Source organism: Bos javanicus, chromosome 13 (assembly GCF_032452875.1).
Source record: "Bos javanicus breed banteng chromosome 13, ARS-OSU_banteng_1.0, whole genome shotgun sequence".
In the NCBI taxonomy this organism is placed as follows: Eukaryota; Metazoa; Chordata; class Mammalia; order Artiodactyla; family Bovidae; genus Bos; species Bos javanicus.
The window spans coordinates 77667912-77685678 of NC_083880.1; the positions used below are offsets into that span (position 1 = coordinate 77667912).

Genomic DNA, 17767 nt, shown 5'->3' on the forward strand with positions numbered 1-17767 from the left:
TCATCTTGCTTCACTTCTTTGCTTCATGCAGTGCTGCTGACCACTGCCTTGAACATCTCCCTTGACCTTCCTGTCTTGGCCACTCCTGTTTTCCTCCTACCACTCTTCCTGTCTGCCTTGCTCATTCAATCTCTTCTTCCCAACTGTTATTAATGGAGATCTTAGAGGCCTGGGTCAAGGCCACACTATTCTCCCTCTGCCCATCCTGTTCTACTCCTTCGCTAAGCAGTCTCACCCACTCCTTGCACGCATGCTCAGTAGTGATCGACTCTTTGCAGCCCCGTGGACGGTAGTCTGCCAGGATCTTCACTTACCTCCTAGTCCAGAGACGCAAAAATCCATCTGTGGTCCTGACTATTCCTTCGAGCCACCCAAACCAGCAAATGTAGAACAGCCTATTAGCTGTTTTGGTTTGGTTTTCTCAAAACTCCCTGAAGTCAACACACTCGTGATTGATCTTGTGATCTTCGTCATGAAACTGGTCCAATTCCAGTGCCCTTGTCTCAAGAAAACGGCCTTGCCATCCATACAAGCGGGGAAGCCAGAGGTGGATCCCTCCACCCCAACAGCAACGTGCGCCTGGATCCTGGATGACGTCAGCATCCTTCCATCCCACACACCCCGCCCCCACCAGGACGGCATTCTCCTGTCGGTCCCCTTATGTCTCCTTTGTTCCTCTATAATATGCCATTCTCCCTGCTGCCAGCCATCTGTTCAAATTACCCTCTACTTACATCACATCAGCTTCCCTGGTGGATCAGACGGTAAAGAGTCCGCCTGCAATGCGGGAAATGCGGGTTCGATCCCTGGGTGGGGTAGACCCCCTGGAGAAGGAAATGTCTACCCACGCCAGTATTCTTGGCCTGGGACATCTCATGAACAGATGACCCTGGCGGGTTACAGTCCATGGGGTCGCAAAGAGTCCAACACGACTGAGTGTCTAACACTTTCCCTGGTTTTCTTTTTCACTTTACATCACACAGCCTTGCTTACTGGAAATGCTTGAACCCACTGCTGTAAAGATCAAACCCAAATGCTTCACCTTGGCTCCCAGGGCCTGCACTGCAGTCTGGCCCTGTCCACTGCCCCAGCCCAACACTGACCGCTGTGCCCTTTGCTCTCTCTGCCCTCTCCTCACCAGGGTACCTGTTCACCTCGGCTCAGCTCACCTGCTGCACCTCAGGGATGCCTTCCCTACCATGCACTCACGGTCTGCAGTTACCTCCCTTATGGCACTTACTGTGTTGTCATTTAAATCCTACCTTCCATCAGGAGTGCAGGAGGAGAAATGGACAGGTAAGCTTTATGAGGCCGCTGACCTATTATTTTGCTAATCGTTATATCCCTAGGACCTGAACACAGAACTTTCCACAGAATATTAGTCAGCGGTAAACCTTCAACAAAAAAAAGCTACGATTACAACCTCCAAGTAGGCACAGACAGACGGCAAACTCTGGACTGGCCCGAGGACCTTCTGGAGGCAAACTCCATCGACCCTCCCCTATCCCTCCAGGTGTCTGATTTGACTTAATGGGCATTACCTGGGCCAATTCCTTTTTTTTTTTTTTTTTTGGCCACACCTCTGGGCACATAGGATTTTAGTTCCCTGACCAGGGATCAGGGAACTGTGCTCCCTGCAGAGGAAGTGTGGAGTCAACAACTAGATCACCAGGGAAAATAAAAGCGTTAAGTTGCTCAGTTGTGTCCGACTCTTTTCGAACCCATGGACTCCTTTGTCTGTGGGATTCTGTAGGCAAGAATACCGGAGTGGGTTGCCATTCCCTTCTCCAAGAGATCTTCCCAACCCAGGGATCAAACCCAGGGTTACCATCTGAGCCACCAGGGAAGCTCAGGCCTCCAGAGAAGCCCCTTTTTAAATCTTTTGCTGTTGTGGTCACTTGGCACACAGGATATTAGCTCTGCAACCAGGGATTGGACCTGTGGCCCCTTCAGTGGAAACATGAAATCCTAACCAAGGAATCCCCTTCCTGGGCCAGTTCTTGAATGAAGACCCAAGTGTGGGCAGATGCCCCATAGCACAGGGGGTTCAATGCTTTGGTTACATCAGCAGCATTTTTCACTCAACTGGCCTGACTGCAGGGCTTGGGTTGCAGTATTCCTCTCAGGACCACCTTGAGGTCAGCTCGGCTAAAGCAGAAGCCAAGACTCTAAGAAGTCAAACTGTCCTGGACAAAGAGAGACAACCACCAAGGTTTGGTTCTTGAATATGTATTTTTTACTGAAAAAATCATTCATAAATTAACATACAAAAATGTACAAACACATGAGTAAATAATGTAATGACAAAGGACTATATTCTTGTGAAAAGTGTTTTTTAAAACATCTTTAGATTTCAGTGCAAAAATGTACCCCTGGCACCTCTTAAAACATAAGAGCAAGCTCAAAAATCGTAGTGATGGAAACAAGCTAGTTCAATGTCATCGTCATTGGTGAGTGGATACCATCAGTCCACGTGGCTGTCGTTCAGCTATAGGTGTCCGTGGTGGAGCGGCTCTTAGGGGAGGCCCTGTGTTGTCAATATGAATAGCTTTGTGGACACTCCCTCCCAGCCAAAAAAATCAGCGTGAAAGAAGACTTTTCCTTGCACACTGCAATCGAAAGACAAGGCTGATTTAAGGGGTCATCCGTTTGGTAGCCTTAAGGAATTTCAGCTGCCAAAATACGCGCAAGGTCACACTTGGTTCTTGTTGTTTAACATGATAATTTCACGCTATCAACACGCCATCAACAGCACGTGGGGCTGGCTGCGGTTTTTCATTTTTTCTTTTACGTTTCCCCACTCAGTTTAGTGGATAAATGATTTAACAGTGCACAGTAAGAGACTTCACACAGATAAAACAAACTCACACATGATTGCAAGATGATTTAAGTCACCCAACTTCCAGCCCTGGAAAGACTTTTTCCTTTTGTCCTCAAGCCAGCATTTTCTTTGTCAAATGAGGTGTTGTTAGCTTTCTGCCAGCATTTGTTCTTACGGCAAATACGCTAATGAAAGGCTTCAAACATGGGCCATCCCTGACCAATGATCAGTCTGCCCTGGCAAATTCTTCCAAAGGACATCGTAATTTTGTCACACTGAAAGCAGCTCACAGCTCTCAGAGAAAGAAGAGGCCAGGCCAGCACGAGGCCTGGGGGCGCATGGAGGAAGGGAGAAAGAAATTTTTATTGCTTTATGCACCTTACGTCAAAGGAAAACCAAAAGAATTTCGTGTGTCATATTCCCTGTGAAGGTCTTTTAAAGCATGAAATGCTCAAAACTCTTTTAAAACATTTATGATAACAACTTACCAGCGTGCTCAAGGGCAGGAATCTGCTCTCTCATACGAGCTGGTAAGAGCTTTGCAATGCGGTTTCTTTTCTAAATAGCATCCTCTTCTTCGAAAGAACAAAAACACACATTAAAAAAACAAGGCCTGGCCAATCACTCCCACAGCTTGTGGGGATCATACGTCCATGGAACCCACACATGCAAAAACCCCAACCCACGTGTATATACACAAATACAGCCCCTACACACACATCCATGTAAACCATGAAAATTAAGGAAACTGAAGGCAAACAAGGCAATTAAAAAAAAAAACTATGAAGTACTCCTCAGAAAGTACTCTTTAGTATGGATACATAAATATGTTTTATGGAAAAGGATGGGGGAAACCTGGTATTTCTCAGAATTCTGCAGGAGCCAAAGGGAACTATGAGGTGAGGGATTTGGTTCAAGGGAAACAGAGGCACAAATTCAAATGCAATTTAGAATCTGACTTCAAAAAAGCACATGGGGGTGTGAAAGGAGCATGTGGGCTCCTGTGTCTGTCTGTCCGGCAGCTTTGTTAAGCTAATCCCAAAGCTCTGATTTGGTCTAGCCTGGATCCCAGTTGACCCGCAGCACACAAGTGTCACCTGCTCCCTGGTTAAGTTCCACATCATTCAGTTGCTCATGATTCTATATATTGGGCTGGCCAAGAAGTTCATTTGGGCTTTCCCGTATGATGGTACAGAATGACCCAAGCAAGCTTTTTGGCCAACCCAACACTAGTTAATAATGTTAACCAAAAAAAAAAAAAAACCTTTCCAGAAACCAAAAAGGGGAATATTCAGAGGAATCATTGAAGCTGGTTGGTAATTTAGGCACAGATTTCAAAAACTGTGGCCACGGTCCACAAGAGCAAGCGAAAGAAAGAGGGAGAAACAGAAAGTAGGAAAAACCAACACCCCCACTCTCTCCTGATGCCGAGGAAAGGATGAGACACCAAGGTGAGAGACCCAGTGGTGTGCACTGGGCCCACCTGAAGGGTTTGCTTCAAGCAGGACAGCACTATCCTAACACAGCTTCCTGTTCAGCACAAGGCTGGGACCGGGAAGGACTGCCCAACAGGGAAGAGAAAACCAAAGCCAAAGTCAAGAGCAACGCTTTTGGAAAAGGGGACGGGAGGTGAGGCAGAAGCAGCTGGCCACTGGTGATAATGACTGGGCTGTTTTGTTCTGCTGTGACATGCTCTATGTCCACTCCCTTCCACAGTGACAGCAACCGGGGAGATGGCTGTCGTTCCCTTTTAGCCGAGTTCCTGCATCTGCCAAACCAATACAGGATCTGATATATAAACCCTCGGTTTGAGTTGGAGCCAGCTAGAAAATTAAAAAAAAAAAAAAAAAAAGGCATTTTACATGGCTTATTTACAATTATACTTCTTCAAGAAGTGATTGTTGCATGTCTATTTCTCTTCCCCAAGCCCTCCCCCTCCACCCTCAATCCCCACCCAAAGCAGGTAATTTAGAAAAAAGAGAGAGAGAGAGGGAACACCAGATATGTAGAAGGATGGTTGTGTGGAGTTTCCTTTTGCTCTTCCTAAAACACAGCTGCCCTGCGCGGGTCTGCCTCTCTGCTCTGGAGGCCAAGAAGCTGCCCAGGCCGTTCTCGCGGGGGAAGAGGCTCCGGGGCGGCTCCGGTTCCGCTTGCGGAGGCCCGTGGCTGAGACGGGGCGGGAGGCCGGGGAGGAGGGCAGCAGGACAGACGTCGGTCAGTTCCCGGGCGCCTCCCTCCACCCCGGCGGGTCCGGACGGGGAAGGCGTTTTTGTGCGTGTGCTCTGTTCACATTTTTTTTTTCCTTGAACCCTGTGATCCTTCAGGGGGCGCTGGGTTTCCTGTTCTCTTCCTCTGCGGCGCGCCCCCCGAGACGCGTCGGCGGGCTGCTGTCCCGGGGGCGGTGGGGGAAGCCAACGACTGTTCCCTCCTCCTCTCAGTACTCAGTCACCTGAGCCAGCTCGGGTGTCAAGTTGACGGTAATGTTTTTATACAAGGCGTCGTACGTGACGTTCGCGAAGTACTTCAAGTTGTTGAGGCCGTCCACCGCTTGCCGCTCCTTGGACTTCCTCAGCAGAGCGTACCTGTGAAGCGGGGGCACAGGGGCGGCTCTGAGCCAGGGGCCGAGCAGCACGACCCGGGGAGACCACGCTCCTGCCCGGCCCCGCAGGGCGGGTCATCTGCCGTTCGGCTCCTCCAGGCTGCGCGCCATTATCAGACCTGGAAACACCTCCTATTTCACGCGAGCTGCTGGACTTTATTTAACGCGCCTGCCCCTCGGCAGAGGAGGAAACCGAGGTTCACCGTCCTAACTGGCTCGCTCGAGATCACTCACTGAGCGGGGAAGCGGAGGTAAGACGTTAAATGGCGGGACGAGAAAGTTCCGTCTGTATTCAGTGCCCTCTTACTCCCCAGGAAAACAGTTCATGCAGTCAGATCGACTGTCGTGAGGACAGTCCTCCCAACAATTAACAAAAGACAGAAAGAGCCACTCCCGAGGACCTGGAGATGCACGCCATGCACTCGCCTCTGCTCAGCCTGACCTGGAGTTCTTTTCCTTGAAGGTGTACAGGGTGATACAGCAGCTGCAGCCGCACAGAGGCTCAGGGACACCCTTCCAGAACTGAGCTCGCAGAGAGGGTGCCAAACTCTGTCACATGAGCGTCAGTTACACAGACTTTGACCCGAATGGGTTTTTCTCCAACTCCCTGAAGGGCTACAGCGCAGACAACTACAAAGCTTAAGGAGAAGGAGTGATTTCCTTAAAAGATCTGACAATCACATTTTTCACCAATAGTATCATTTTGCCCCCAAACACCTGCCTCACACTTCAGTGAGTGATAAACAGGAACTCTCAAACAGCTGTCTGAACAAGACCTTGGAAGGGGTGAGGAGCAAGCCCGGGGACTGCAATGCTTGAGGACCCTGGAAATACAGGACTTTTGTATGAGGAATAAACAAACTGCACCAACCTTCCAAGAAACTGGACCTCTCCTCGATGGTGATGAGGAATGGACTTGTACTTCCCTGTGTCACCTTCTGGCCGACTCACAGAATAGCCTGCATTCTGGACTCTGTCCAAGACAAAGAAGATGGGTAAAATGATCAAGTCTGACAGGTGAGACCAAACCTATCCCAAGGCTGAGGAACGCCAAGCTGAACAACAGTGCTTCTTTTGCATCTATATATTCAAGTCACTTTCCCTCTGGATAAGTTCATGGTTTTAGAAAAGAAGTCTACAATATGAAAAGTTTTGAAAAAGAGAAATTAAAAATTCCCGAGGTTTGACATGGGGTCTCAGTGACAGGTGCAACCATGTGTGCACACATGCCCCGCCCCCCGGTCAGCTTGTTTGTTGTTTAGTCGCTGAGTCGTGTCTGACTCATTTGTGACCCCATGGACTGTAACCCACCAGGCTCCTCTGTCCACACACTTTCCCAGGCAAGAGTACTGGAGTGGGTTGCCATTTCCTTCTCCAGGGGATCTTCCTGACCCAGGGATGGAACCTGTGTCTCTTACGTCTCCTGAATTGGCAGGTGGATTCTTTACCCTCTGAGCCACCTGGGAAGCCCAAAGTGGCACAGTATCTGCATATGACCCCCACATCCTCCAGCAGACCTTACATCACCTCTAGCGTCAACGCTATGTAAATAGTTGCTTATGGGGAGCAAGCAAGTTTTGATTTTTGGAACTTTTCGGAATTCCGCACCCCACCCCCCAATCCACAGTTGGTTGAATCCTCAAATTCAGAACCCGCGGGTGTGGACAGCTGACAGGGTGAAGATGTGTTCTCCCTCTCATTTGATAACCATGTATGAGATGCCTACTGTGTGCCTGGAATTGTGTGGGGTGCTGGGGAAACAGTCACACATTCCTGGCCTGAGGGACTCCTTGCTGAGCTGGAGAAAGAACAGGATGAGCCGGCAGAACAGATGTCCTGCTGCTGCTGCTGCGTCGCTTCAGTCGTGTCTGACTCTGTGCGACCCCATAGACGGCAGCCCACCAGGCTCCTCTGTCCATGGGATTCTCTAGGCAAGAACACTGGAGTGGGTTGCCATTTCCTCCTCCAATGCATGAAAGTGAAAAGTTAAAGTGAAGTCGCTCAGTCATGTCCAACTCTTAGCGACCCCATAGACTGCAGCCTACCAGGCTCCTCTGTCCATGGGATTTTCCAGGCAAGAGTACTGGAGTGGGGTGCCACTGCCTTCTCCAACAGATGTCCTAGGGGAGCCCAACTAGATTCAGAAACCAGTCAAACCAGTATGGAAAGGCTGCTCATCCTCACCAGGTTCCTAAGAAACCCAAATTAAAAGGATGAGATGCCATTTTTACCTAACAGACCGAGAAAGAATTGTCCAGGAGCTGCTGTGCTGAAATGGGCACAAATTTCAATGGTCGTTTATATCCAAAAGCAGGTGGTGTGCTAAGAAAATTTGTACGCTTATGTACTGTTGGTCACAATACTTTTGCAATCTTTTCTGAAGGAAAATCAGACAATACCTATCAAAATTTTTAAAGTGCGTTTACTTCTTGACTCTGCAGTTCTGCGACCAGGAAATTAACCTACAGAAATATTTGCACATGTGAACAGAAGATGCTCAAAATTAAACAACACTGTTCATCAACAGGACAGGATTAAAAATAAATTGCTGTCTGTCTACACAAGGAAATACCACATAATTGTAATAACAATGAAATGGCTCTCTGTACTGACATGATTAGAAGGGGAGAAGGGATGTGTCTGGGCTGTTTATGTATGAATAGAAAGAACTATAAAGAAACTGCTTGTTGAAATGGCTACTTCCTGGGAAGGAAACAGGGTATCAATGGGGATTAGGACTTACACTCTTTTGTTTATATGCGTGCGTGCATGCTAAGTCACTTCAGTTGTGTCCAATTCTTGGCGACCCTATGGACTGTAGCCCACCAAGCTCCTCTGTCCATGGAGTGGGTCACCATGCCCTCCTCCAGGGGATCTTCTCGACCCAGGGGTCAAACCTGCATTTCCTACGACTCCTGCATTGCAGGTGGATTCTTTACCGTTGAGCCACCAGGGAAGCCCCTTTTGTTTATACACTTCTGTATTATCTGAATTTTTACCAGCCTCCTCTGAATCCAACTTATACTCTCATTGTGATATATAGTCGTTCCTCAGTTTCCACGTGGGGGAACTGGTTCCAGCACCCGCCCTGCAGTTACTAAAATCCGAGAATGCCCAAATCCCTTATGTAAAAATGGCATAGTTGCTGGGCTGCTATTTAGTGGCTCAGTTGTGTCCAACTCTTTGTGACCCCATGGACTGTAGCCCATCAGGCTCCTCTGTTTACGGAATTTCCCAGGCAAGAACACTGGAGTGGGTTACCTTTTCCTTCTCCAGGGGATCTTCCCGACCCACGGATTGAACTGGCATCTCCTGCACTGGCAGGTGGATTCTTTACTGCTGAGCCACCAGGGAAGCCCCTACTATTTACTTACTGTACAAAAATACTGTTTGACACTACTCACACATGAGATTGTTCCTACAAACTTAAAATACGAGCCGTACCTGATGGCATGGATAAATCTGTATAACTCATATCTGACCTCTGGTTTGGGAAGGTTTCAGTGCAATGGGCTATGTGTGTAAAGTACACACCAGATTTCTAAGATTTAGTAAGAAAAAAAAAGGAATGCAGAATATCTCATTAATATTTTATATTAAAATAAATTTTATATGGATTGCATGTTGAAATGGTATTGTTTTGGATATACTGCAGTAAGTATAATTGTTAAAATATTTTTATTAATATAATAAATTAATTTCACCTTTTTCCTTTTTTAAAATCTTTCTAAATAGAGCTACTAGAACATTGAAAATTAAATACATGGCTTAATGCGTCATATTCCTACTAGACGGTGCTGGTCTGGAGAGCCTAAGGGAGTGTTTCTAGAAGACATCAGAAGAAGGGCAATACCTGTTCCACAGGTCGTCATCTTCTCCACCCCACCCCCAGAACGCGTTAGGAAAGCCGTTGATCTTCCGAAACTGTTCCACTGTTAAGCCGCTCACTCCGCCAAAGAACTCAGTATAAGGAAGCCTAAAAGGAGATGTATGGCATCAATTATCCGTGCATGAAAGGGTGTTCTCCTTTTCCCCCTAGAACAGGCCATCTCATGGGAGAACTAAGTCTTAAGTAAAGCAATACTCGCTGTGCTACTGCCCCAAACCACCTGAAATGGTTTCCTCGGGCCAAATGCATCCACCCAAGTAGCTAATTAAATTTCTTTTCTCATTTTTTTTTTAAATCACAGCTTTATTGAGACAGAATTGACATACCATACAACTTACCCATTTATTATTTAAAAAAAAATATTTATTGATTGATTGGTTTGGTCTGAGTGTGGCAGGTGGGGTCTCTGATCTTTGTTGAAGTATGCGGAATCTAGTCTCCTGACCAGGGATCAAACCTTGGTCCCCCACATTGGGGGCATGGAGTCTTAGCCACTAGACCACCAGAGAAGTCCCTAATTTACTTATGTACGGTGTAAATTCAATGGGGTTTTTTTTATATATATTCATGGAGATTTGCAACCATGGCCACAATCAGTGTTAATCAATTTCATCACCGCCCCCCACCAAGCAGCCTTGCACCCGTCATCAGTCACTCATTTCTCCCTACTCTCCTCAACCCTATGCAACCACTGTTCTTCCTTCTGTCTCTGCAGATTTGCCTATTCTGGACATTTCATACAAACTGAATCATATAATACTCGGTCTTTTGTAGCTAGTTTTCTTTCACTGAGCATATAGGTTCATCTAGACTGTCACATGTATCAGTACTTCATTTCTTCTTATTGCCAAATAGCATTCCATCATATGAATGGATATACTACATTTCGTTTATCCATTCATCAGTAGATTGCGATTCACGTTGGAGCTAATTTGATTTGGTCATCCTTGGATCTTTCATCATCCTTCTAAATTTAACCTCTTTAATTAAAAGGAAATGAAACTCACAGATACATATACTTATCCAGTTTAGTCGCAAAATGCCTTGGCATCTGTCCACATCCGTAATAGTTACGATCACTTTCTGGTATGTGATCCACGTCGTGAAAAATTAGGCAGTCCCAGTCCAAGTCCTTCATTGCTTCTTGAAAACCCACATTAAAAAGCATGGCTCGATTAAAGGGTTGGGTGCCAACCTAAAAGAAGCAGAACTTTATTTTTAAAAGGACTCTTGAAGAAGAATCTTTGCTGCCTCAGCCCTGCCTAAAGGAGACCTTATTGAGAGATCACTAGGCCGGAAGGGAGGTGGGTCCTGCCTGGTTCATCACTGACTCACCATCACTTGACCTCTGGCCTCAACTTCCTCAGGAATAAAAAAGGGTGATAAGGATAAACCTAAGCCTCTCTCTCCAAGGCCGTTTGAAGGCACAGTCAGCTGTGCAACGGCATTTAGAAGGGTACCCAGCCCCCTACACGAAAGGAAGAACAACACGGCCATTTCTACCTGCAGCCCCTTATCTCCTGGGTCTGAAATGTGAAGACAATACCCAAAGCAGTTCCAGGAAAAGCAGCCCACAAGAGGCCTCTGTTCAAGCGCAAACGAGGTTCCAGGCAGCACGCAGACCTGCTGGTACTGAACGTCTCCACGGAGGAGCGCAGGACGCCCTCTGCTCCCTGCCCCCACAGGGCCACTCAATCGTGAGTTTTCCATCTTATGGGCTCTTAACCCCAAGGATGGATCAGCCTGAAGCTCTCTCAACTGTAGTCTTGGAAAAGAAAGAAGAGGGAAGAAAGAGCCACTCACTTGCTCCACCACATAAAACGCAAACCGCAGGCGCTGGCGCTGGAGCATGGGAATGAGGTGTCGGAGCAGGACCGGGAGGTGCTCGTGGCGGTTCCGGAAGGGGACAAGGATGGCCACCTGCAGCGGGTCACAGTGACAGAGGCCGCCCAGTCAGCGAGCTCCCTCGACTACTCCCACAGCACTGGGGCCCGGCCCGCTTGGGGGGCTCCGGCGAGCTGCCTTACCCTCCGCTTCTCTGCAGTCGCCCTTTTGTCAATAGTATCTCCTGTCTCTCTATTCTAGCGCAGCTTGTTTTAGAACAACGTGGGTGTGCTTGTCCCAACCACTAACTAAGAGATTAGGAGGGGAGGTGAGATGTCTTAACACTCCTTTACATCAGAGCAAAGCCTTGTTCTGTGTCTTGTATATTCTCCAGGCAAGAATACTGGAGTGGGTAGCCATTCCCTTCTCTAGGGCATCTTCCCAACCCAGGGGTTGTCCCACATTGCAGGTGGATTCTTTACCATCTGAGCCACCTGGGAAGCCCCATATTATCAACACATGTACTAAATGAATACTTTTAACCGACATAAAAAAACACTTATATATATATATTTAACGTTGATCATTAAATTGACTTTACATCCCAGTGATGGGGTGGAAACACTGCTTTGTTCCAGATCCGCTTTGATCACTGCTGCGCTATAGCATCTCACAGGGCTGGCACGGAATAAGCACTTTACGCAACACTTGTTCAAAGAATTGACTTAAGCCACTGTCATAAGCTTGAGCCACACTACTGATGTCTCCTGATTACAGTCATGCAGAAAAAAACTAAACAATTCTCATAGTCAGGCTAGATAGTTCTGCTTTTTACTCCACTAAATTCATGGCAACAATGCCAAATAAAGCATAAAGCGCTGAATTTGTGAAGATGGCTTCTGCAAATCTATCAGGAGAGACCCACCACCCGCCTCCCCCCACTGCTTAGCCAATATTCCTGGAAGGAAGAAAAAGGGTCCTGGTTCAGTGACCAGAACAATGCGTATGTCTGCGGCTACAGCAAAGTCCTCAGGGAAACCCACTCCTCCAATATGTTTCCATCAGATGCAAATCCTTTGCAATAAGTGGTAAGTAGGGTACAAATTACCAAATGTCAGAGTGAAATCCATGGTGATTCACATGACAGCAAGTGCCAGGTAGGCTTCCCAGCACCTGGGGTCTGACCCCACCCTACCTTCCACCGAGGCACACAATCTGATGGCTTCCAGTGACCGCCAAGCTTGATGGTTGGGTCTTTAGAGAAGAGTTCATGGATGGCATCCATTCCAATCTCACTCATGTTTATGTCTATCGGGCCCTCTGAACAGAGATGGGGGAAAAAAATTAGTAAGAGGCCACGAAATTCCTACATTCAGGGCTGTAATCTCTGGAGTGGTTCAGTGCTTCTTCAGTGGGCTGTGTTTTTTAACAAGGATTGGGGGGTCCCTACGTCTGCTTCCCAACCCAGTGGGTTTCAGTTCATCCCTATTACTGGGTAAAGCGGCAAATCAGGAAATAAAGACTTGGGAGTTCTGCTTCTGCCAAGGATGTAGAAAGAAATGAAGACCAAGTACAACAGCAGCTGAACTTCTCAAAGAGGAAGGAGAAAAGCAGCTGAGCTTGGTAGCATCTCTGTGTGCTCCTGAGCCGAGTGCAGACATGCTGCCCGATTCACTGATCAGTGACCCTAACTGGTCATGGCCAAACTCAGAACATGCATCATCTCGAACTCAAGTCAGGAAGAAGATAGTCCAAGAAGCCCCAAAGCACAGGAAAGGTGTAACAGTACACTGTCATTGCTTTAGGTTACACACGAGATTCTGAAGGAAAGAGGAAGGGAAGGGGAAGAGGAAAAAGGAAGAGAAAAAAAAGATGCAAGAATTTTTCTTAACCAGCACTTTGTTAAGAAAATAACTTCCCTCATATTAAATGAGTTATACAATCAGTGTGAGATTTATAGTAAAAGACAAAGCTGGTTGCCTACACTTTCTCAAGGATATCTTAACAGACCTCAAGTTACAAAGCAAAGAGTGAAAAATGTGGTGGGAAATGGCACCAGGAACATAGGCGGCCCTGCAGAAGGGCTGGAGAGGAGCCAGGACACATGCAACCTTCATAGTTCCTATTTCCAAGGGCCAGGAGTTTATAATCTCTCTGTAAGTAGACATATCGAGAGACCAGGAACACTCTCCCTTTTATTTTAATCAAACAGAAGGACATCGGTTTTAAACGCAGAGGAAGATAAGCAAGCACTCTACTCACTCATGGAAGGGAGCCTTTCGGGACAGGTATGGTTTGCAAAGTAGGTGAAGTCTTCAGGAAGAAAAGTCGTGGTCTGTAGGAAGGATTCGCTGTGGTTCAAGTCGAGAGGATAATCTAGAGAGGAAAGAAAAGAAAAGGCAGCTCCGATTGGTACAAGTCATCATCTCTGCAATTCTCAGATGTCCACCAAACAAGGATTTTTCTAAGTCATTATCTTTCGGTGAGGCAGGATGCTGACTTAGCCCTTCAGCTAAAATTTCAATACATCAATAGAAATGTTAATCAGATGATACTATTTCACCAGTGTTTCTATTCTTACTGTTATTATAGTTTTATATGCAGTCAGTTCATAGTCAAACAACCTTGCAACATAAATAAAAAAGAGAAACCAGCATCACCTCCCATGTCTTTCTGAAAGGAAATGTCCTCACTTCTCTTCATCAACTACCTTAGTATTTGGGGCTTCCTTGATGGCTCAGATGGTAAAGAATCTGCCTGCAATGCAAGAGACTTGGGTTCGATCCCTGGGTTGGGAAGATTCCCTGGAGAAGAGAATGGCTACTCACTCTAGTATTCTTGCCTGGAGGATCCCACGGACAGAGGAGCCTGGTGGGCTACAGTCTATGGGGTCACAAACAGTCGGACACAGCTGAGCAACCAACATGTACGTATATGCATACCTTAGTATTTATCTCCATCAGCCTATACAGCCAATCTTTTCTTTTTTGGGCAGTGTCCTTTTTTTCTTTATTGCGGTATACTTGCTTTACAAAGTTGTGTTAGTTTCTGCTGAACAGCAAAGTCAACCAGGTACCCATTTACATATATCCCTTCTTTTTTTGGATTCCTTCCCATTTAGTTCAGCACAGAGCACTGAGCAGTGCTCCCTGTGCTTCACAGTCATCCATTTCATGCCTAGTTATCAGCAGTGTGTACGTGGCAATCCCGGGTCTCTCAGTCCACCCACACCCACCTTGGTGTGTATGTATATCACTCACCTAGAGCCAGACATCCTGGAACGTGAAGTCAGTGCGCCTTAGAAAGCCTCACTACGAACAAAGCTAGTGGAGGTGATGGAATTCCAGTTGAGCTATTCCAAATCCTGAACGATGATGCTGTGAAAGTGCTGCACTCAATATGCCAGCAAATTTGGAAAACTCAGCAGTGGCCACAGGACTGGAAAAGGTCAGTGTTCATTCCAATCCCAAAGAAAGGCAATGCCAAAGAATGCTCAAACTACTGCACAATTGCACTCATCTCACACGCTAGTAAAGTAATGCTCAAAATTCTCCAAGCCAGGCTTCAGCAATATGTGAACCGTGAACTTCCTGATGTTCAAGCTGGTTTTAGAAAAGGCAGAGGAACCAGAGATCAAATTGCCAACATCTGCTGAATCATCAAAAAAGCAACAGAGTTCCAGAAAAACATCTATTTCTACTTTATTGACTATGCCAAAGCCTTTGACTGTGTGGATCACAATAAACTGTAGAAAATTCTTCAAGAGATGGGAATACCAGACCACCTGATCTGCCTCTTGAGAAATTTGTATGCAGGTCAGGAAGCAACAGTTAGAACTGGACAGGGAACAACAGACTGGTTCCAAATAGGAAAAGGAGTTCGTCAAGGCTGTATATTGTCACCCTGTTTATTTAACTTATATGCAGAGTACATCATGAGAAACGCTGGGCTGGAAGAAACACAAGCTGGAATCAAGATTGCCAGGAGAAATATCAATAACCTCAGATATGCAGATGACACCACCCTTATGGCAGAAAGTGAAGAGGAACTAAAAAGCCTCTTGATGAAGGTGAAAATGGAGAGTGAAAAAGTTGGCTTAAAGCTCAACATTCAGAAAACAAAGATCATGGCATCTGGTCCCACCACTTCATGGGAAATAGATGGGGAAACAGTGTCAGACTTTATTTTTCTGGGCTCCAGAATCACTGAAGATGGTGACTGCAGCCATGAAATTAAAAGACACTTACTCCTTGGAAGGAAAGTTATGACCAACCTAGATAGCATATTCAAAAGCAGAGACATTACTTTGCCAACAAAGGTTCGTCTAGTCAAGGCTATGGTTTTTCCAGTGGTCATGTATGGATGTGAGAGTTGGACTGTGAAGAAGGCTGAGCGTCGAAGAATTGATGCTTTTGAACTGTGGTGTTGGAGAAGACTCTTGAGAGTCCCTTGGACTGCAAGGACATCCAACCAGTCCATCCTAAAGGAGATCAGCCCTGGGATTTCTTTGGAAGGAATGATACTAAAGCTGAAACTCCAGTACTTTGGCTACCTCCTGTGAAGAGTTGATTCATTGGAAAAGACCCTGATGCTGGGAGGGATTGGGGGCAGGAGGAGAAGGGGACAACAGAGGATGAGATGGCTGGATGGCATCACTGACTCGATGGACGTGAGTCTGGGTGAACTCCGGGAGTTGGTGATGGACAGGGAGGCCTGGCGTGCTGCGATTCATGGGGTCGAAAAGAGTCGGACACGACTGAGCGACTCATCTGAGATATATTTATTTATTTATTTATTTATTCTATGTCTCTATTTCTGCTTTGCAAATAAGATGATCAGTACCATTCTTTTCTAGATTCCACATATATGTGTTCATAACGTACAATACTTGTTTATTTTCTGCCTGACTTCACTTTGTATGACAGTCTCTAGGTCTATCCACATCTCTACAAATGGCACAGTTCTGTTCTTTTTTATGGTATACAGTTGATCTCGATGCTTTGTTTTTAGGTCTGTTAACTTCTCACTATGGGGGATGAAGATTTCGTACCCTTCCTCCCCTGCCGCCACCACACACATGCCCTTCCTATCCTCCAGTATCCCTGCAGTCAGACATGCTGATTGTGGTTAGGACAATCTTCAGTATTTCTATTATGATGATTCAATACGCATTCTCTGTTGCTGAGAAATGTGGAAAGGATGATTACATTTCCTTTCCTGCAGTTCCCCCCCCCCCCCCGGACTGTCTTGTTTTCCTGTTTGCTCCGTTTTACGTGGAATGATGACAGTGGGTGTCTTGCCCTTCGCCACTTCACTTCCCCTCAAGACACAGGCATCGGGTCTTCCTCTTGCTATGAAGGTCCAGCGCCTCCCAACCCACTCCAACGTGGACGGGTGTTCCTGGGAGCGTGATTCACTCGGGCTACTCTGGGATCTCCCTTCATCAGTGGCCAGGGGAGTCCATTCATCTCCCTAGAGTGTCGAACCTCAGTTTTCCTAACTTCAACTTCTTTGTTTTCACTTGGTAAAGCACAGTCTTCCAGTGGCTTCCTAAAAGCGGGGAAACGGAAGTGATTTTGAAACCTTGGATATCTGATTATTTTTATTCTTCCTCACTTGATACATGGGTTTTACAGAATTCTAGGCTGGAGATAAATTTTCCTTTGGAATTGTAAAGGTGCTGTTCCACTTCCTTCTACAGTCCCCTGGGCCTGTAAGTCCAAAGTCATTCCAATTCCCATTCTTTGTAAAAGGTAACAGTAATTTCTTTCTGGAAGCGTGAAGAACTTTCTCTTTGTTCAGGAAATTTGATATTGGTGTGCCTGCCCCACTGCGTTGGCAATGTAGTGGCCTCTGAAGTCTGGGGATTCAAGTCCTGTGCAAGAATTTTTCGGAGGTATCACTGTGGTGACGATTTCCTGCCTTCTGTACTCTGGGCTCTCTTTCTAGAAACAGAAATATGACTTAGATGTTGGGCCTCCTGGCCCTAAAATTTCTCATCTTTTCTACCTGACTTTCTATCCTGCCATTTTTCTGCTCTACCTTCAGAGAGATTTCCTCAATTTTATCTAGTCCTTTTAATTATCATTTCCTGCTTTTTTTTTTTATTTCCAAGTGTCCTTTTAATTTTCCGAAGGTACATCTTTTTCTATATCTTGTTCCATGTTTACAATCCTTTTCCTCTGACCCTTGAGAACATGTGTGCTGGTTAAGTTTTCTCCTCCCAGCAAATTGTTTCTTCCAATTTGTTACTTGTTTTGATCGCCAGCACAGTGACGCTTGGCCATCTGCTAACATTTAAGAGTGGGGCTCGGAATCAGCTAACTGGAAGCGTCTGGATGGAGGTTCTTCTTTGGAGGGTGTTCTGGTCAGAGGTTTGGATGGGAAACCTCCAGGGTCAGTATCTTTGGATCTTTCTTCTTGGTCCGGTCAGGTTTCCCAGAGAAGTCATTCTAATCTCCTGCCAGAATGGTACAGTCTTTGTTACAAGCATCCTGAAACAGGAGGAGGAAAAGCTGGGGGCACCCTGAAAAAAGCCAGGTGCCCCAGCTGACAGGCCCTCTGTTTTATGATCTCTGGCTGGGGGTTATCAAGTCTCCAGTACTTTGCCAGGCTGGGGGATAGAATATCGGGC

At 46.4% G+C, this 17767-nt stretch overlaps 1 protein-coding gene across 1 annotated transcript in view; it reads right to left on the bottom strand.

Annotated features, from left to right (window-relative positions):
* Nucleotides 1-2213: 2213 nt before the first annotated feature.
* B4GALT5 (beta-1,4-galactosyltransferase 5) overlaps nucleotides 2214-17767 on the bottom strand; it is a 77774-nt gene continuing 62220 nt past the window's right edge. The window contains exons 3-9 of the mRNA XM_061437923.1: nucleotides 13396-13509; nucleotides 12329-12453; nucleotides 11113-11229; nucleotides 10317-10504; nucleotides 9274-9396; nucleotides 6292-6393; nucleotides 2214-5403 (exon numbers count right to left, since the gene is read on the bottom strand). Coding sequence (XP_061293907.1) covers nucleotides 5256-5403; nucleotides 6292-6393; nucleotides 9274-9396; nucleotides 10317-10504; nucleotides 11113-11229; nucleotides 12329-12453; nucleotides 13396-13509 — 917 coding nt within the window. The 3' untranslated portion in view covers nucleotides 2214-5255. The remainder of the gene's footprint in view (nucleotides 5404-6291; nucleotides 6394-9273; nucleotides 9397-10316; nucleotides 10505-11112; nucleotides 11230-12328; nucleotides 12454-13395; nucleotides 13510-17767) is intronic.